At 41.0% G+C, this 22,163-nt stretch overlaps 1 protein-coding gene across 2 annotated transcripts in view; it reads right to left on the minus strand.

Moving 5' to 3' along the window:
• Positions 1-22,163, minus strand: part of LOC135704987 (netrin receptor unc-5-like) — an 846,608-nt gene that overhangs the window by 13,160 nt on the left and 811,285 nt on the right. For both annotated transcript variants that reach the window (XM_065226538.1, XM_065226537.1), the window contains one exon: positions 3,544-3,650. In XM_065226538.1, coding sequence (XP_065082610.1) covers positions 3,544-3,650 — 107 coding nt within the window. The remainder of the gene's footprint in view (positions 1-3,543; positions 3,651-22,163) is intronic.

Consider the following 22,163-nt stretch of genomic DNA (forward strand, 5'->3'; position numbering starts at 1 on the left):
TCAAAGAGATTTTAAAATTTATTTTTGAGGAATTCCCAAGGTGTGGTCACTCTACACACTTATTTTGCGCCAACATTTTTCTTAGTGTGCCTCAGTCTGACGCTGCTGTGCCGGCAGTTCCTAGAAGTAATTGAACTGACTATTGTTTGCTGGTGAATAATGTCTTGTTTGGCAACCCGGTATTGTAACAACTCTTGTTTTTGTTTTGTTTTTCAATGTTTACAAAAACGACAAGGACTCCAGTTAGGACTACACATTGGATGCAGCCGTCTCCAAGGATGCCTGCAACGGACGAGCTCCGTTGCTACACATCTTCGGCGGAAGGCCGACCCCGCACAACGAACGTCAATCATTAGTCAACCAGCCCTTCTGGTAGCCGGCGGAGGAAACGGATTTGCACCAAATTTTAGAGTCTACCAACCCCGATATTTACAGAGATACTTCAGTCACTATCATCGGATGTGAAAACGATGATAGAGATTTTCTTTAAAATCTCATCGATTTTTTTGTCATGACAAAACGTGACAGTGTTAAGATTATCGTAGTTACAAGCTCATTTATTGCTATTAAAGGTACTTGTACCGAGGAAATCTTAATAATGTATTCACTTTACCAATTACAGACGGTTGCTTGTTTAAATTCATCTAAATCAGTTAGAAATGTTGATGTCAAAACCACATAACAATTACTTTCATGAGTGCTTGATCATTGGACAATGAGAAGAAAGCTAATGATTGGTAGTTTCGTCTCGTGATAGTGAGAGGACCTGTTTTCTCATTGTCAAATGACGGCCGTGATATTTACCAGCTCTGCAAGCGACTCAAGAACCAGCTCTACCATGCACAGCAAGAGCAGCTTCAGCGTCGTCTGAAATCAAATCCTAAGAACTTTTGGCGCCATGTGATTGCCCAAAGAAAGGAAAGCGGATTACCCTCAAGTATGACGAACGACGTAGTGGAAGTGGACTCTATCGTGGGTATTTCCGACATGTTTCGCACACAATTCAGCAGTGTTTTCAACGACGAACGACTCAGCACTAAGGATGTAATTGCTGCGTCTAGTAACGTCTCTCCCTCAACCTTCTCCAGCCATCCATTTTCTATCACCCGTGAAATGGTTATTTCAGCCGGGATGCAGCTAAATACTTCAACGGGCCCTGGTCCAGATGACGTACCGTCGTTAGTCCTCAAACGCTGCTTGACTGCTCTCGCGACACCTCTAGCCAACGTTTTCAATATCTCCTTGATGTCTGGGGTTTTTCCAGCAAGCTGCAGAAGTCTTTCGTATTCCCAATCCACAAGAAAGGCTGCAAAAGGACTGTTTTAAACTATCGTGGAATAGCTTCGTTAAGTGTTACCTCTAAACTTTTTGAGTTGATTATACTCGAAAAATTGGTTCAAAGTTTTGCACACTGTAATGGCTTCATGCCTAAGCGTTCCACGACGACCAATTTAGTTACATTCACTTCGTTCATCATTCATGAACCAGAAAGTGGCCATCAAGTAGATGCAATCTACACAGACAGCCGCAGCATTTGACAAAATGAACCATGACATTGCGTTGGCTAAATACGACAGGATAGGTGTTCACGATGGCCTGCTTACTTGGCTCTACTCCTACCTGACTGGCATCCCCGTGACATCCGGCGTTCCCCAAGGTAGCCATCTTGGGCCATTTCTGTTTCTGTTGTACATGAATGACGTCAATACCATCCTGAAATGCCTTGAACTATCGTATGCGGACGACTTGAAACTCTACTTCGTGATAAAAGAAGCTAGTGATACCATTTTCTTGCAGCAACAATTGGAAGTCTTCGCTGAGTGGTGTCGTATTAATCGCATGTCACTGAATGTCTCGAAATGTTCTATAATTTCCTTTGGCCGCAAGCGTTCGCTTCATCACCATGACTACACCCTGACGGGCATAACTTTGAAACGTGAATCGACTATCAAGGATCTGGGAATACTGATCGACTCCAAGCTCAACTTCAAGGATCATGTTGCATACGTAGTATCCAAAGCTTCCTCACAACTCGGGTTCATATACCACTTCGCCAAAAAAAAAAATTCAAAGATGTATACTGCCTAAAAGCATTATACTGTTCGTTGGTGCGATTTATTTTGGAGTATTTGACGGTCGTGAGGTCTCCATACTACCAAAATGAAACCATGCGTATTGAAGCTATTCAACGGAAGTTCATCCGGTATGCTTCAAGGCATTTTGGCTGGAATGACCCTAGAAATCTGCCTATCTATGAAAGCCGTTGTATGCTTATCAACTTAGAGAACTTTGGATGCGAGACGTAAAGTAGCAATGGCGAGGGCGATCTTTTTCAGGGAAACATTGACAGTTCTACACTGCTGAGTAGTATCGACATCAATACCCGCCACCATAATATGCGATCGCATGCTTTCCTGACTAACCGCCTCCCACTAACCAACTACGGATGGAATGAGCCCATGCGGAGCATGTGTCGTATCTTTAACAGATGCTAAAATGTATTTGACTTCAATGTTTCCCGTTTTAGAAGTAAGTGCAATTTTAAGAGTATTTTATGTTAATTTGTCTACAATAAGTATACTGTCATTGGGGTGAATATTTTACCTGTTGACCATAACATAAATAAATAAATAGTGACAATTAAAAGTAAAAAAAAGTCACGTTACCACCTCTGCACGAGATAACTAATCTCTCTCCATCTCATTAGGTCACACAATTAGCTATTTCACTCTAAGTGAGTCGAAACAACCCTGCCTGTAAACCACATAAATCTCTATTGTGAAATTATTGAAGAATCAAAGTGACCATTGACTCACAGATGGCGAGTATGTGAAAATGGTAGTGACGTTTTGATATCTGTCAAATTGTATGACATTTTTTTAGTACATCAAAATTTTTGTAATTACGGATCTTAAAACTAGGTGTAGCATGACCAGTGTTGGTTTTGCTTTGATTCGCCAATTGAAATCATTCTTCCTACCGCTAGGTGCGCTAGTGTTCACAAATGAAAATGCGTCACCCTCTTCTTTTTTGATTCGAACAAGATGTGTACTGCCCACCATAACATATCAGTTCGATCTTTCCTTGATTTCCAATTCATACGCAATTGCTATCCGGTTATTTGTAGTCTACCTATACCAAGGATCCGAAGGTCTTGATTCCTGTTCTGTACCTGCTCAAGCAAAGTAATTTTACAGACACTCTCGTGTTGCTAAGTTCCTGAAAATGGACCCCACATCACGCTCCGTTCCAATTAAACAGTGTCGAACAACGTTGCGAATCATGCGGGGGCCGACAAACGGGCATTGTCACGCGTGACAACTTACTGACAGGCTACAAGTCTCAACTTCACCTCCATCTGTCAATCAATCGCGGTCTTGTTTCACTGTTTCTGCAATATCACAGCGATCGATCAATCGATCGATGATGCAGATCACAACTCGCTCGAACATGTGCGTGAAGCTGCTGATTACCGACTACACAGAGTCGAGTCTTAATTGATTTTTGTAAATTTTATTTCCAAAACGTGACGCGGAAACTTACATGTGTTGGTCGATGTGGCCAGGGATTCCACGCTGCAGACACGCTTCGAGTAGCTGGACGACGAGTATGATTCATTGATGCTGATTTTGTCTAGCGGGTACATGTAGCTGGAACGAAAAAAATAGGAAGGAAGGAGAACCATTAAACCTTCGTCTTGGCCGTCGTAAGATGTGCGCTGAGCAGAGGACGTGTGTTTGAGGGCGATTTATGAATGAATTCCCACCTCTTGGCGGGTCGTCGGTCGCTTTCCGGCAGTGGAAGGGAACCGGTACTACGCTTCATAGGCACGACCGGGGGTCATAAATTATATTCTAGATTTTTGACGTTTTTTTCCTCTCTCCTCCGCTTTATGAAATATAAGTGCCGGAGAAAATTAATTGTTGGTTTTCAACCACCAGTGGTAAACAAACGAGTTAATGGTAATTAGATGTGCGGTGGATGCTCGCGCTTTGGTGTGTTACGGGTGGACATTGCTCGTTTTTCATGAATTACGCGTGTAATGTCATACGGCAAGAGCCTGGTTAGACATAGAGGTTCGGAAAATAATTGCCCCGTCGACTTGGAGTGGCACGAGTGTTGCACATTGGATAGACTCTCTATGGAACTACCCTCGATGCAGCTTAAATGGCACTCGGCTGTTGCTGCTGCTGCTGCTGTTGGTAGACTAAATAATGTCATAATGTAGCGTTTGATTTATGAACACGCTATATTTTAAACATGTCTCGTGATGCGAATCAAATATCATTTAGCGTCTGTGTTCATGGTGGCCTATTTATTATGTGAGGTCTGTGGAGCTGGAAATTTTGATTTATTTTGAACATTAAACTTTAGGAAAAAGCTGAGCTGTATTGTGAGAATGATGAAGGTTTGTTTAAATATCATTTCGATAAAATTGCTGGGGGCTTTAAATGACCTACTAGTTGCTCGTGTGATTGAGTTTGCTTAATCATTTAGAAACGGGGACGATAAATTGCTTTATTTTGTATGGTGAATGTCAATTCTCGCTGAATCTGTGGGGAGATTTTCGAATCAGACATTTTATAGTATTTAAGTATTTCCAGTATTTCCAAAACCAATGAATAATTTGTCGGGATCTTCAGAAATTCTCAGTATTGAATCATGGTTGCATTCCTTTAAAATCAAATATGAATTATGCAGAACAAGGGATATCTTTTTTATTCTATTAAATTGCTTTTGATTTTTTTCAGTATCCCAGATACATAAAAACGTTCACTCTTAATTATTTGATGTAAAGGATACCACTCATTGTTGCAGGGTACAGCCATTAGACAGTGGACTGTCCACCTCGTATTGACTTGTTTACCATTGTATGAAGGGCCAAAAACGGAGGGTGGACTCGAAAGCAGACACTTACGTGTGATCCACGGGAGCAACAAGAATTTCCTTTCAATGATAAAAATGTTCCAACCCGATACAGAACAAGCCATCATACGAGGGGATGTCCCAATGAGTGGGGAGAAGAGCCCACCTTCAATTCACGAAATGTTAACAACAGGGAGTTGGCAATTTCACTCTCCCCATCTGAATCGCTTCAATCTGGTGATTTGATGGTTCCATCCCTACCCAATGAATTTATATGTTTATATGAAAATATGTAAAATATACGAATGTAATGCTACACATGATTTTCTGCCCCACCATTGAATATTTCCATACTAGTCTCATATGAAAGGGGTGACCCTTAGCTCTAGTTTGGTGGGTGTTTCAGCGGCACTGATTTTTTTTTTAATATAAGATTTTCTTCCAGAGACACCACGAGAACATCCATGAAGATAATCGATCAATTAACTCTTTAGCACTCAATTCTGAGTTGGTTGGAAATGCTATCGAACATGAAGCTTTAGTGTGATAATTTAATAGTCTGAGAAAGGTCTTAAGAGGGTTGGTTTATAGTTTCGCTATGCGCACGAGTATTGATGGTCCGTAAGTGAGAATAACAATAACTAACCAACATTTTTGGCTGGAGCGAAGGTGAGGATAACAAACTTCGCACTTGAAAATGAAATTACGCAAGTATGCGAGTTATATTTAAATGTCAGAAAGATCAATGGTACGGTAGCATGAAAATTGAATAGAAATTGGGGGAAGGGCCACAAATGCGGAAGTACTAGTCAAACGCACACTCCTTTATCTAACTCATGCATGAATGGATGAGGAGACTTGAAAAGTATTTCTTCAAATCTCAATTCTGTTTTTACGCGATTTTTTCTCGCCTCTATTTTTGGTCGTATGTTCTCAAATTGCAACAAAATGTTATGCAACTTTAAAAAAATAAAAAATAAGAAAATCAAAATAAAATCACCGAAAAATATGATGGTTTTAAACATTTTGTAGTCATGCTGCATAAGGGCAATCACAAAAAAAAAACAGCGTAAAAATGGAATTTAATGTATATGATAGGCTCTTTTCTCGTGATACGTGAGATTTTTGAAAATTGCACTTAGAATTTCTACCTTACGTCTTGTTTAAGTTGTTATTGTTCAGAATGTCTATAATTGTGCTCCAACGAGTTTTGAAGAAAATGAGGCAATGTGGGCTAATTCATTGGTGTACACAGTGTACAATTATGTGTAGCTGATTTCCTTGGCTTTCTACCATATCATTCAGTGCATTTAATTATACAGAGCCAAATTGCAGTTAATTTTGCCTGAAATTGAGAGAAATAGGTAAAATTGGATACTTCTAGTATTCTGCGTGAGACAAAACCATCGAGATTTGATTTTCCGGATTTTTACATTAGAATAAGTATTTCAAACTCCCTGAAGCCAGCGGTACGAAAAAAAAGTGTGGCTCTGAATCAGTTTTAGCTCTTATGTACTGTTTGGAGCGATCTTTAGTGATTCAATGGTACCGACGGAACGGTTTCCTGGTAGTGCCAACTATAAGAGAAATCGCATTCCTCACATCTCACCGCGCGAGAGAGCGAAGAGGTTTTCAAAAACTGTTAAAAGTTGAAGTTTAACATTTATTTAATTTTACTTAGTTTGAGATCTCATAAAAAATCAATGCCTTAATGGTTAAGTTAGGTTATCTTTATTAGAGAGACTTTCAGCCAGAGCAATGCATTAATGTTTTGACTTCATGAAGTCGCAGACATTTGATTAATTTCAAGTTCGCGATCTTTAACACATTTTGGGATTTAAAATATGTTTACTAGTTTTGGAGATATAAATGGAAATATTTCATTTTAAATAAAACTCCCTGAATCTTCATTTTTTTTTAATCCAGGATAATACAATTTTTTTGCATGAAATCTGTAAGAAAAATCGAAGTCTAAGAATTTTCCTGCTTTCCCAAATCTTGAATCTTGATTTTTTTCGCTGTCCAGGATCTCGAAATTTTTATAGAAACATTGAATTTCCTTACAATGTGCTCTATAATACTCTTGAAAGTCTACTACAGATCACTCATCATACTCTTCATATTATTCACAATTCTTACAGTGTATTAACTAGCAATTCACCAAAAAAAAAACTCCTAAACAAATTACTTGGAGTTCTTCTCAGCATTCACTTAGCATTCTCCTGAAATTCCCATGGAATTACCATAGGAATTCCTTTTAAGTTTTGCTCTAAATTCCCATTAATTTTTTGAAATGCTTCTAAGAATTTCCTTGGAACTCTCTTTTAAATTTTACAAAAATATCACCGGACTATCTTTGAAATACTCCTCGGAATTCCTATGAAATTTCCCCTTAAATTTTGTTGGAACTATCCCCGATATTTGGAATTCAATTTCTTTGGAGTTTTTCTTGAAATTTCCTTAACATTTTCCTTTGAATTCTTCCGAATACTCCTATGAAATCCATCGGAATTATTTTCAGAATTTTCGTTGAATTCACTTCAGTATTCCCTTTGAATTTCTCCTTAGAATCAACCTGCAGTTCTCCACACATTTTATTAGAATTGTGAAAATTTGTTCGGCATTCGAGTTAGAACACTCTGGGAATTCCTTTGAAGTTCTTCTGGAATCATTCTCAGATGTAATTTTAATCCTTATTTTATCATACCCCCTAAGTAAAGTCTGGAACACGCAAAATTGGCCAACTTCAAATTGGTGTATTGTTCTGGTCGGACTTAGCGAGCTGCCATTATGGGAAAAAGGCAATCGAGTGGTACGATCCGAACAACGTGGTTGTGGTATACAAAGATCACAACCCTCCCAACAGCCCAGAAGTCCGCTCTATCGAACGGTATTGGGCCTCGGTCAAACGAAATCTCAAAAAAACTAATAAATCCATAGAAAACGAGCAGCAGTTTAAATCTAACTGGCTTTCGGCAGTGAATAAGGTCGATGAGGCCACTGTGTAAAATTGAATGGAAGGGGTTAAGAATAAACAAACATTTTTTTCCTTTAAATATATGAATAGAACTACCAAAAGAAAAGTATGTATATTTTTGGGATATGAATTTTGACTGAAAGAAACGATTTTTTTGTCGGCCAAGTTTTGCGCGTTCCAGTCTTTACGCAAGTGTGCGAGTTATATTTAAATGTCAGAAAGCTCAATAGTACCAACAATCACTACGAAACTAACGATTTTAAATTGGTTCACTACTTGACTAGCCTATTGGTCCCAAGCAAACGATTAACGTATCCCATTCTAGTCGAAATTCTAGTACTACGCAATGTTTGTTTTGATTCGCTATGAAAGTTTGACAGATAAAATGAGGGGTTATTGGTTTTTCCTATGTTTCGAGGGGTGAATCGATTAGCTTGGGACCGAAGAGAGTACCAGAGCTGAGCCAAAAAGTTGAGCACATTATTTCGGGAACTTCTAGTCTTAGAGTTACCTCTATGTTAGTACGGCAGCATGAAAATTGAATAGAAGTTGAAAATGGGCAAAGGGCAATAAATGCGGTAGTACTAGTCAAACTCACACTTCTTTACTTAACTCATGCATGAATGGATGAGGAGACTTGAAGTATTTCTTCAAATCTCAATACTGTACTCTTGAAAGTCTACTGCAGATCACTCATCATACTCTTCATATTATTCACAATTCTTACGGTGTATTAACTAGCAATTCCCCGAAAAATACTCCTAAACAAATTACTTGAAGTTCTTCTCAGCATTCACTTAGCATTCTCCTGAAATTCCCATGGAATTACCATAGGAATTCCTTTTAAGTTTTGCTCTTAATTCCCATTAATTCTTTGAAATGCTTCTAAGAATTTCCTTGGAACTCTCTTTTAAATTTTTCAAAAAATATCACCGGACTATCCTTGAAATACTCCTCCGAATTCCTTTGAAATTTTCCCGTAAATTTTGTTGGAGCTATCCCCGGTATTAAGAATTCAATTTCTTTCGAGTTTTTCTTGGAATTCCCTTAACATTTTCCTTTGAATTCTTCCAAATACTCCTATGAAATCCATCAGAACAATTTTTAAAATTTTCGTTGAATTCACTGAAGTATTCCCTTTGAATTTCTCCTAAGAATCAACCTGCAGTTCTCCACAAATTTTGTAGAATTATTCTCAACATTTGTTTGGCATTCGAGTCAGAACACTCTGGGAATTCCTTTGAAGTTCTTCTGGAATCATTCTCAGATGTAATTGTAATCCTTCTTTCAGCTTACCCCCTCAGTATTCTCCGAAAAATCCCACGGAAACATGTTTTGGATTATTTTCACCTGAAATTCTTAAAATTAACTTCAGAATTCCTATGGATGTCTATTTTGCATTACTTGGCAAATCTCCTCAGAATAATTGTGAAATAATCCTCAGAATCTCTTCCAAATTTTCTCAAAATTCCTTACCAACTAACCTCGGTAATTCATAGGAGGAGATAGCCCGCTGGCCGAGGGGAAGGAATCAAACGCTGAATAATAATCCAGCGTCCTTCAGGAAGGACATCAGGGTAGCCAAGATCGAAGGTTCGTCGCCCAGTATGTCGCCATTATTCCCCGAAAGGCCGTGTTGTTGCCGTACGAGCTAGTACTTCGGACACACGTAGAGGATGTGCTCGACGGTGGCTGGAATTTTACAGACGACGCAGGTCTTGCGGAAAGCTCCTCCGCCGAAATCGTGTGAGAGCCGGGTGTGACCTGTGGCTGAAGGTGCCTCATTGCTCCTTCAGGTTCTCAAGGTCCCGCCATGGACGCGTGCTCTCCTCGATCTTCATTAGAAGTGATCCTTGGTTTGCCAACCAATCTCCTTGCCACCTAGCCTGCATGGAGGTTTCGACCCATCGCTTGACGTCCGGAAGGGGAGCTTCATCGGTGTACCTGGCACCGGTTGGTCCTGGTCAGTCTGTCGAAGCTGCTAGTGATGCCACAATGCCCCGGAACCCGGATGAGTGGGTATGTTGGACCGGGGAGCAGAGATTACGCTGTGTGAAACTGTAAGGATTAGGACTGGTCGGTCGGATGGTGTGGTTTCTGCTTCGAATATCACCACTGCAGGGCTACAAAATGGTGAGTTGACAACCTGGAAGGAGCGTGGTACCAAGATCCCGTTCTCACAAGTCCCTACCTCACGCCTCCCCGAGTCATATGATTACAAACGACTACCAGCTGGGTGGCGTAGCTTGGGCAATGTTGTCAATACGACAATAGCAAAGTGAGGAGGTGCGGCGCGAACACGGGCATGATAACCGTAGCACGGCTTTAGAGGAAATACTTCGCCAACCCGAGCGTCCACCACGGAGAACATAAACCAACAGAGCGCATGCCTGGGGTACCCGGAATTTAGCATCTCCACAACGGAATGTCTGAGCGCCACCAATTTGTCTTCTGCTCTAAACTGGTCCTTAATCCAGCTTTCGATGTTTAACGGTCTCGATTGCCAACTTTTTCCTCCCAGCCAGTGGCTCTTGGCTATTGAGGGGAGGTCGGTGTTGGTTGCTGTACGGAGAACTCTATTACCCTTCTTGAGTAGAAGAATCCGTTCGTTATTCGATATTTTAGCCAAGTAGGCAGCCGCTTTGAAGGCGACTGCAGTGTCGAATCGAAACCGGAAAGGAAGTACTCCGACTTCAACGCAGGCTGGGTCAGCCGGAACTACCCGGATGTAGTCGTTGTAAACCGGTACACGGACTTGCAACAGTTTGTCCTTGGCATTTGCAGTGAGCTCCAGACGGTAGAGTAGACGGCTGTCGTTAAATTGCCTTTACTACATGCAGCCGGATAGCTCGGTTGCTGGTGCGGTGCGGCATGGAGATTGTTCGGATAAGGTTTATCGGTGTCTTGCAACTAGCCTTAACGCTCTGGAAGTGTTGCGTGAAGGCCAAGTGTCGATTAAATAGAATGCCCAAGATGCGTATGGTTTTTTGACGTAGGACTACGTCTGTGATTTCTATATGGGGGTACACTGTGTGAAAACCGAAAATGGAACATGTAACAAAATTTTGAAAGATTTTAAACGTTAATAACTCCGCTGTCCCTGGATCAATTTCAATAATTTTATCACCAATCGATCAGAAATATTTCTACGCATCTGAAAAATTTAAGACTTTATCTTTTTTCTTTTTTTTTTCAAATGTCACTATTGAAAATTGCACGAATGTGCAACTGTTGCTATGATTATTGAAATAATCACCGATTGCCTTCGAAAAGCGATTTCCCTAACACAGATTTCAAAGTTGAATTCCAATCTGATCTCACGTTTATTAAAACACCGCGTGGTAAGTGGTAATGTTCTCCAGTACACAACAAAATATTGCCTGCAAGCAGCGAGCTGCTGCCCACATGAGAATCCATAGAAGGAGGAAGCAGCCGCACCGTTATTGATCGGAATCAGTAGCTCTTCGTGAGTCGCTGTGGACCATTTATGTCAAGTGCGTCATACTAATGAGTATAAACAGAGAGAACCCCACTCAAATTCCTATTCCTACACAAAATACAAGCTCCTGTTGCAGTTAACAAATAAGATTTATTATATAAGACCACGTAGTCCTACGTCACCATTGCGTACCCCCCCTTGTAGTTTTTCAGGGGGATCGGATGATCCCCGATCTTGATAGAGGCGCCGCCGACCCGGTAACCGGAAGCGCAAATGTGATAGCGAATACTCCTGAGAGCTGCAACCTGGCTGAGGCCGGTACATACGGAAAGGTAAATACTTTTAGAGAGAAAAAAATCCGCTCGAAATATACAGACGGGTTGTGATAGTAGGCCCAAGATTAGATCTAATCCCTAACACCCTATGTTAGAACACATTGTGCGTAAGCATTGTCAGCTTCATACACTAAGTCAGTTTTGTGCCCGAGAAAAGGCAAAGTGGTGGTTCATATTGATTGAGAAAATGCTTCCGTAAACTATGTTATTGTGTGTGTCTCCAATTTTAAATTTTCAAGATCCCATATTGTATCGCTTTAAAATCAGGTCAATAATGCTTTAGATTCAAGTTCTGTGATTGATCGAAAATTTCTATAAAATTGTATATTAATGTCTTTCGTTTAAAACTGAATTTCAGAATTCATCGTGGGCAGTATTTGTACCACGTGTGGTATGTTTCATGCTTTGTAGAACATCGGTTGATAGTCAATTGAATCACAACCGTAGAATCCCTTTTTTACGAATGCATGCAGTTAAATTAGGAGCTATATAAATATACAGGTTGAAATATATCTAATGAAAATTAACACTGAATGATGTGATACTTAATATGCCTAATCCAGGACATAAATTACAATCCATCGCGTTCAAATGAACCTCGTCACACTACTTCACCGATCAGAAAAAAACTGAAACCTAACCCGAAAAATGGAGCTAGGCACCAATATCTAATAACCCAATCTCAAATTTCGCCGACAACAAAAATTACAACAATCCCGCAACAATGGTGCTCCCACCGCTGCTGAGTCAGGTCAATGATGGCAGCACATTAACAATTTATAATAACATAATCTATATTGATTAAATGCCATTTAGCCAGGCGCCACAACAGCGAGCGCGAACAGCGAAAGGCTTCCTCTCCGGGGGCGGGCCGGGTGAAATTACCTAGCTACCTCTATTTAGAGCTACACGAGTACGACGACTCGTCGAGCTCAACTCGACACAGAGTTTCAGTCAGTAGCAGCGAGCGGGTTATTGTCGCCACCGATTCTCCCCCCGAAAGAGAGGTGAAATTGAATAATTGCTTCATCATCACCGAACACAAACGCCATCTGTTTAATATGGGATGGGGCTACCAACGAACGAACGACCGACCGAACGGCGGGAAGAATGGAGACAGGCACCTTGGCTATGCTGCGTATCAAAGCAAGGACCTAGAAGTAGAGTAGTGTGGCGACACTCGCGGTCTCGTTCGCGCCCAGCGTTGTCTATTATTATTCAATTAATTACACTTTCCCAAGTTATGACAGCTCCATAAAGGGCCGATTTGATTAAGCACACACCACACCAGCCAGCGAAGCAAACCGCGGAAGCAATGAACCAGACCACGATAGGCGTCAGTACGGGCGTTGTTGAGATGTATCGTGAATTGGTTAGTTTATTGGTTTTTGTACAATTGCACTTTTATGAGCCATCCTTGGAGAGCGTGTCACAATGGTTCAATTTAGAAAGATGGATGCAAGGGACGAACGTCTTCCCGCGAGAGGAAGATAAACAGCAATCATTTAGGATTATATGCCTCAAGTGGTGAGCCGGGGAGAAAAATGACTTTACCGCGGTGGTGCGCAACACTTCAAAACGTTCCGTATCGCACATCATTTGTAATGTGCGCACTTATTCAATTAATAATAATTTACGGCTGTAATTACAACATTTGTCATCCGGACGCCGACATTAATCTAGAGCTTGTCTTGAATGGGCGCGTTTCATATTTTGCGACACAGTGCAGTTGCAATTTACTGCCAAGTTCCTGCGTTTTGATGGGTCGTACAGTTGCTCTCGGGTGCCGGAGGTGGGGTTGTTTTGCTACAATTGCCACGCCGTTGAAGCGGTCTCTACATTTCGTGCAAAGATAGGGTAATTGTCTTTGTACGAAATACCTAGAATCTTGAGCAGCGTTTCTCAATCTATGGATTGCGTACTACACCGGTGGGACTTTTATGTGGTCATTGTTGGGTCATGAAGGTTATTTTGAGGGACTTTTGACATTTTGAAACATTAAAAAAAATTGTTCAAGAATTTTACTAAAAGTTTATGTTTTACGATTTTGTTCAATTTTGAAGTGTCCATTGTGTTCATTTTAGAAAAGTCCACATTTTTGATACTGAAAGCTTATTAACATAAGTTTGAAAAATTTAAAAATGTGACTTTTTTATATTGAAGTTTTTAACAGTTTTTTATTCAAAATAGATAGTGTCAATTTCTCATGCACATAAGGCATATAATGGGTCGATTGTTGGATTTTGGCGATGAAATTCTACAGGGATACTTGGGACGTTTGGTGAATTACCAGATCCTTCCAGAAAATTGGCTAGCAGTGTAAGTTGATCCAATGACTTTAGCGATCGATTCAGTAGAAGAGCTTTTGATTCCAATGTTGAAGAGTGTAGGTTTAAACCACCACGGTTTTTGGGAAGCGTATGATTTTGAAAGGAGCTCAGAGGCTTGCACTAACATTCCTTCGTTTTCCAGGAACATCGAGATGTCATATGCGTAAGCATTAATTATCACACCAGGAAAAGCTCGCCTTAATTCGTCCAAGAGAGGTTACATGTACAGCACAAAAAGTAACATTGACAAGGGATCTCCTCCTTGGATCGCTGGATGTGGATTTTGGGAGCTAGATGACCATTCACTAATATCCTCGAAAAAGAATTTTCCATGAACATTTTGATGAGTTCTACTAGTGCCGGATTGAGATTCATTCTTAACATTGTTTGCTGAATAAATAAACGATCAACGCGATCAAATGCGTGGTCCAGATCAAAGAAAACTAGCAGCGCGTTCTGATGCCGGTGCTTCAATTCACATATCCTATCCCAGATTTTTGTGGTTGCTTCGAAGATAGTTGTGGAGCCATTTGAACACTTCTGATCAGCGGATAGCATCAGTGGAACGGTGGAAGACGGTTTTGAAATCAAAATTTAACAAAGAAATGAGACGAAAGGCGGACATATCTTTCTTGTTACCTCTTTTCCGTACAAGAACTAATATACCTTCAAGAAAGTGTTTGGGAGCGTTACCTGACAAGGCGTCGTTTATGACAAGTGTGAATTCCCTCGAAATTATCCTCCAGCATTTCAGGTAAAATTCCTTGGGTAAGCCGTCAATGCCCGGGGATTTCTTTGAGCAGCTCGATATAATTGCAGCGAAGACCTCCTCCTCCTCAGCATATCACATGATAGACATGTTTTCCTCGATATCAGTTGGGATACTTCTAGTCGGTAAGAACCTCGCAGTATTCGAGGTTTCACCAGCACCATAAAGTTGATTGAAGAAACGGGAGACTTCAGCATGTATTTCATTTATATCCATGGTAACGATGCCATCTCGAAGTTCGAGCAAGTTGATGCTTGTCCGTGCTATGCGTGTTGACCGCTCGTTCAGATGAAACAAGCTTATCTGCTCACCACCTATTTATGATGAATTGATCCTTCGGCGCTTTGTTGAGAAATTTCGCTGTAGTTGAAGAATTTGTCGCTTGATGCGATTGATGTTAGAACGTTCGTGCGGATTTCCAGGAAGTCGATTAACCACGCGCGAAAGCTGAGCTTAATAAATTTCCATGGTTCCACGGAAATCATTGAAGAGCAGCGATGTTTTCCATTTAAGGAAGGAAGTTAGTATCGGCTTACAAGAAGTGATCCACCAATCCATCCATGTTGCCTTCTGTTTCGGACCCTGTATATTCATGTTCGTTCAAAACTTTCGTAAAAAGACTCCACACACCTCCGATTGCATCCCTTTCGTTCACCACGCAATTGAAGTCACAATCGAGAGGTGCGACACATCTAAATCTCGATTTTAAATGGTCGAAAAATCTCACACTAGCGAATCAATCTACGAAAAATCTTTTTTCATATCTTGCATATAAACCTATCTACTCGTCTCGCTCTCCACCTTTTTGCAGGAAATCTTCAAAATCATAATCAATCGTTTTTCTATCTATTAAGCGCGAGTGCATCTCACAACAGCTATGCAAAAAATTTCCTGCATCTTAGATAGAGTCGTCCCCCTCGGTCACAATTCACAGCGACATAAGTGTGAAAAGGTCGTTGACGTGAACTACAAATGTGAGTGAAAATTCCCAACAAATAAGGAAATCCAATGTTAAAGGGTGTCCGACATCAAATTGCATCACGGAAGAAAAAAACGCTGTAGAAAATTACACATCGGGTATTTTCTCTTGAAAATTTGAGTAGAAATAGTTTAGAGTGTATGGTTTACACTGTATTTTTAACGCTGTCAGTTTTTCAAAAGTTGGGAAAAAATGGCGTCACCCGAAAAACAACGCCGCGAATTGATTTTGCGCAAGCACCTGGAAAATCCTTAACTCTCTCATCGGGACATCGGAAAACAACTCGGAATCGTGCAGTCAACGGTGAGTCGTGTGATTAACCGTTACTACGAAACTCTGAGCATCGAACGGAAGGAGAAATGCGGTCAGAATGGATGTTCTATTAGTGATCACGATAACAAGCGTGTCGTGAAAGCGTTTAAGTGGAATACCAATACTTCGGTCAGGGATGTTACCAAAAAGTTGAATCTGTCCAAGTACACTGGAGTCGCTTTTTACGCGGTTTTTTTTTACACGGTTTTTTTTTACGCGGTTTTTTTTTACGCGGATTTCGGAATTTACGCGGTTTTTTTTTACGCGGATTCCGGAATTTACGCGGTTTTTTTTTACGCGGATTTTGGTTTTTTTTTACGCGGATTTCAGAATTTACGCGGTATATCGCTTTTTACGCGATTTTTTCTTACACGGTCTTTTTTTACTCGGTTTTTTTTTACGCGGATTTCGGAATTTACGCGGTTTTTTTTTACGCGGATTCCGGAATTTACGCGGTTTTTTTTTACGCGGTTTTTTTTTACGCGGGACGTATCACCCGCGTAAAAAGCGACTCCAGTGTATTTCGTTCAGAGAGCCAAGGACGGGGATGGACTGCACACGTACAAAGTGCAGAAAGTTCCAAATCGTGACGAACGGCAAAATACGGAAAGTCACGGGCCCGGAAACAGTACACCCAGATGCTGACGAAGCCTCATTGTCTCATCATGGATGATGAGACTTACATCAAGGTGGACTTCCGGCAGCTTTCGGGGCCACTGTTCTTCACCGCCCAGCATAATTTTGTTGTTCCGGAGGAAGTAAGGAAGCAGAAACTTTCAAAGTTTGCCAAGAAATACATGATTTGGCAAGCTCATGTTGCAAACGGAGTGCGCCGTTCGTGACTACCGGGACTGTAAACGGTGAGTTCTACCTCAAGGAGTGTCTACAGAGGCGTCTGCTTCCTCTGTTGAAGCAACACGAGGGCCCTACGATCTTCTCACCGGATCTAGCTTCGCGCCACTATTCAAATGTTGTCCTGGAGTGGTACGAAGCCAACGGGGTCACTTTCGTACCCAAAGACATGAACCACCCTCACGTACCGGAATTAAGGCCCGTCGAAAAATACTGGGCTATTATGAAGAAAACATTACGGAGGCATCCCAAGAAGTTCAAATCTGAGGAAGACATGAAGAAAAAGTGGGTTTCCGTATAGAAGAAGCTGCAGCCAGATGTTGTACAGAACCTAATGGGTGGAGTTAAGCTTAAGGTGCAAGCTTACGGTTATGGTATTGAAGTTGAATGAAATAAATAAGCCAAAAGATTACTAATGGGTTATATTTTATTGTCTGAAAGTTTGAAAAGAATCGGTCAACTAGGTAATTTTCTATAGCGTTTTTTGTTTCGTGATGCAATTTGATGTGGGACACCCTTTATATGTACCACGTGGACAAAGAGGTTTAAGATAACCCTCCCACCACTCCGTGGACAGATTTGTAGGAACCTCGGATATTCAACAAAACCCGAGCCCCCCCCGTTTTCCAAATTGTACATTTGGCATATGAATAGCCCTTAACATCATATAATTATGTGCACCAAATATATTTGATTCCCCAAATCATCCCGGAAATTTGATTTTAATTTACCACAGACTCAACGAGGTAATTTAGGACGATTCTTCTAAATTTTTGTACCCGTAACATTTCTTGTAGCACCACAGTCTTCTCCAGCTGCATATGTATTGTAAATGCATTTGTAATGCTGTGAAATCTGTCAAAATTCTATGCATTTAAACGCTGCATTGGTGTTCGTGAGATTCTATTTGGAGAGCTCAATAGATTCAAATTCGGAAACGACTGTAGTAGAAATTATTGTAAGGACAACGGCTTTTTAGTCTAATGGATAGTCAAAACGATACTATGTTTTATGTCCGACGTTTCGGCCTTGGGACTTGGCCTTCTTCAGGGGATCTACAAGTTTTATTTAAAATTAATACATTGAGCATTTAGTCCCAAGGCCTACACGCCGGACATAAAACATAGTATCGTTTTGACTATCCGTTAGTCTTAAAAGCCGTTATCCTTACAATGAGCTCAATGGATATAAGAGATTAAAACTGCAATGACAAAGCAGGGGAAATGGCTCTAATGTTGGCCTATGGATCTAAGATTGGGCCCATAACAAAAAATCTGCTATTTATCAATTTTATCTAGATGAACGCGTCATTGGGACGGTACTAATGGCTATTTTTGGTCACTATTGAAAATTTAGTCGATTGCTGAATTATGTATAGGCCCAAATTAGGGGCATTAAGGCTGACATTACATCCACATCCGCTATATTGGGTTACACAAATTATCCTTTAGATTCGATCTGGATATTCCTAATGTTCAACATGGCCTTGTACGATTTCCTGATTTAATATACGAAACCGAAGCGCTTCGTGGGGGGGGGGGGGGGGGGTTAGGGATTGCTCAAAAGATATAATGTCGCAAGGACAAAACGCCGAAAGACAAAAGGTCAAAGGGGACAAAAGGTCGAAGGGGACAAAAGTTCGAAAGGCACAAAAGGTCGAAAGAACAAAAGCTGATTCTGAAATTGATTTGTCATGGCTTCAAACAAATTCTCAAAAGTAAACCATAATTTTATACAATTTTCCCTTCTTTGAAGCTGCTTGTTCTCAAACATTTGGGTTTTATATGACTAATTGTACACGACCTGCCATTATAGGAAGGGCCAAAAATGGGTTGGGTAGATCCGTGGGCAACATCGCACACGTGCACACACGAAATAGTTGAGAATCTCCTTCCAACAACAGGGTCATACAATCGGTAAAAACACAAACCATCCAACAGGAGAATGCCCCAATGAGTGCGGAGAAGTGCCCGCCTTCTAGTCACTAAATGTTAAATTTAGGGAGTTGCCATCCACTCCACTTCAATTGGGGGCCCTAGTGGACCCTCCCGTACCCGTATCGTAAGAAAGATCTCACCCGATATGTTACAAATGAATCCATTACTTCACGATAATTTCAAATAGCTCCCAAGGATAAAATAATCAGTATAGTTTTTGATCTAATTTCCGTCCTACTAAGCACAACCCGCGCTTTACCTCTCTTTTCTGAACGAGTTTAAACAAAAATAGAATATTTCTGTCAAAGATGACTTGCAAATTTATTCACCTTTCCATACGTACCGTTGGATTTGATAAAGAGTCGCAAATTGTTGAGATTTTGTCTAAAATCTAACATTGCTTCTTGATTCTAAATTCGTTCTACGAGTTTCAATTCCGTCCTAACGCATTGAAACGCAATTAGATTTTCTTCGTCCTACGGATAAACGTAGAAAACGGGGATTCGCTAGGAGCGCTTCTTTTGTTTTGAGAACAATGAGCGTAAATATTCATACAATGCGCTCTAACAGAATTTATGTTGTAGCTAATGAACTAACGCATCGGAACAAACCTATTATTGATTTGTGCACGGTGAAATCATTGATATTATTGATCTTTTCTGATCGATAGAACGGAAATGGGCGATTACGACGAAGTAGCGCTCTACCCTATTATAATACATATAATAAATAACAAATAAAATGGAATAATTTCACCGCGTTTTCCAGCGTAACTGGCTGCACTACTGCATGTCGTCGTTGTTGTGATGTAATGTTTTGAACGCAACACGCATCACACTGTTGTATCAGCTGCAAACTTTCAGAAACACATACTAATAATGTCTCTTCACAACTTAATCTACGGTTCATACTGACTTATAAAAATACTCAAAGCGCGTCGCAACCAACGAACGTTTGAGAACCACTGCTCAAAGAGTAAAGTTCTTGGTAAAATGAGAGCATACCTGCCCTAATAAGTAACGCTCCTCGAAGGAATCAGCAAACCGGACCACTTTGAAACCATGCCAACTGCAATTTGTCGTTACTGTTAGCAAACATCATTCAAACATACCTTTCTCCACGTAGTTGCCCCTCGTAGCTCTAGTTGAGACATTGCATTTTAATTCGAATAAATAGATACTTTAATTAGATAGACACCACCACGCTCACCCAGTGTGCTCCGACCGAAACCTGGCGCTTGAAGGCGAAGCGTGATGCAATTGTGTGCCTTTCTATAGTCTCAAACTAGCAGACTGCCGCCGCCTGAAAGTGCATCGCAAAAAGCATCAGGCACGACCCCCATTTAGCGCGCTGCCACCAAACCTAATGCCCTGCAACTGAGGTCCGGGTGTAGGGAAATTGTGTTATGTGCTACAATTTAAACAAACAACTTTGCCACAAGCGACCAGATTGTTTGCTATTTATCAACTGAACTACAGCCGTTCCACGCCACGTGGGGTGTGATGGGGGAGGTGGAAGGAACAGTTTTCATGCTTCTCACGCGTGTCGACGCTGCAAGCACAAGGGGGGAGGTGTACGTAATACGATGGAACTTTATTTGTAACAAAAGTATAAAGTTTTATTTGATCTCAGGGATGGTTCTGGTTCCCTTTGCTCTAAACATCCCCTCCGCATGTGTGGGGATATGATTCACTGTTTATCAAATTGCAGATGCTTGTTCCGGGGCAGCTAGTGCCGTCAATTGCAATTGCAAATTAAAGTGCGCCGCAATCAGGCGAGTGAACTCTCCTCGGTTTGGATGACTGATGCCGATGAGATGTGAACAGTAAATAAGTTTGTCCAATTAGGAGACGACGATTTCAGTGAAGCACGCGTTTGCGTTGATTTGAGTTTGTTGCAAATTTTCCAGTAGCATCATCAGCGTCGCGAATCCTAAATGGCGCGATAATACAGATAGTATAAGGGTGTGTGTGTGTGTGTGTGGTCGCTGGTGTCACGTCGCCTGCGATCGGTGTTGTTTGTTCCCATCCGCTTGTCAGGAACTCTATCAGCGAGGAAGTGGCGTGGAGCAAGACTGCACTCAACATGCAGTGTAATTACCATGGACAAGAGCAGTCGTCTGTAATAAAGTTGCAATCATTCATCGTAATTATATTGAATGCCCGGGCACATATTTTATGGTGCACTGAATGTCATCAGAGTGTCATCAGCCAGTAGTGCATCTCTCTGGTCGCGGTGGTGGCGTTCTATTGAAGCGATGGGAAGTTGGGGCGTTATGGGCCCCTTGTACATTAATTTATGAGCTTATTCAAGAAATATGAACGGTTGATTTCAAATAGGGTTCATTAAACAGCCCGCTCGAAAATTTAGTTGTGTAATCATGCTGCCCCAGATTCCACAACGGGTAGTGCTACTGAATCTATGATGAGGTCTCGTTGGGAGCTCGTTGACGGCGATGTCCTCTCGACTGGGACGAGCTAAAAAAAATCTTCGCCTGCTCACCATACTCAGCCTAGAGGAGGCCATTAGTTTCAATCAAACGCGATGAAGCGATGTTGACATTTCACTTGACTTTGGCACCGTAAAATATTCGTTTACCGAAGCTGCCAAATTAATGAGTCCACCCATCGATCGACCCCAGTGAACTATCTACTGTTCATTGGGTGTGTTATTGGCAATGTCGAATTATGTCGAATCGATTATGAGCCATGGCGGCAGAGTGACACCGCATTATCGTAGAGGTTATTGGCTTAAGAAGTTTGACGATAGATTGCCTGGGTATAGCGTTTCATTATACTTGTATCATATTATGGAAAGTCATCAAATGGAAGACCTGGAATGCTCTCAACCTCAAGGCTTTAGCTCTGATAAAGCCGAACTCTTGAAGAACAAGTATGATTGATATCTCAGCATATCCGACAGTATATCTCAGTAATATCACAACATTTATATTTACTGGACAATTTCTATTAAAATAGAGTTAAAGGCGAAAACAGGCTATTTTTAGATCGCGTTGTCACGTCACGAAGTATTTTACTTCTAGGGTGAATGCACAAACAGTGGAGGTACATCAGTGTAGTGGCTTATGGAGTCTCCGTGATTGGTAGATTGTGGTAAATCCGAAACAGTGTGATATAGGACTTCAAACTATGCAAACAATAGTTGTACAGTATACCTCAATTCCTGCTTATAAGGAGATATTCAGGTTGTAAAGTTTGAACCGCCCTAGCGGCAATACCTCTTAACGATCGGAATTTTAACCATAACTATGGCATTAGATTGAAAAATATAAAAATGTATGCATAGTCATTTAGTCCAGGTATTAGGCAACAAAAAATGTCCGCTAGCATTTTTTGCTTTCTGCTAC

The sequence above is a fragment of the Ochlerotatus camptorhynchus genome, unplaced genomic scaffold, assembly GCF_037179485.1.
Source record: "Ochlerotatus camptorhynchus isolate MF236.1 unplaced genomic scaffold, CSIRO-AGI_Acam_v1.1 ptg000255l, whole genome shotgun sequence".
In the NCBI taxonomy this organism is placed as follows: Eukaryota; Metazoa; Arthropoda; class Insecta; order Diptera; family Culicidae; genus Ochlerotatus; species Ochlerotatus camptorhynchus.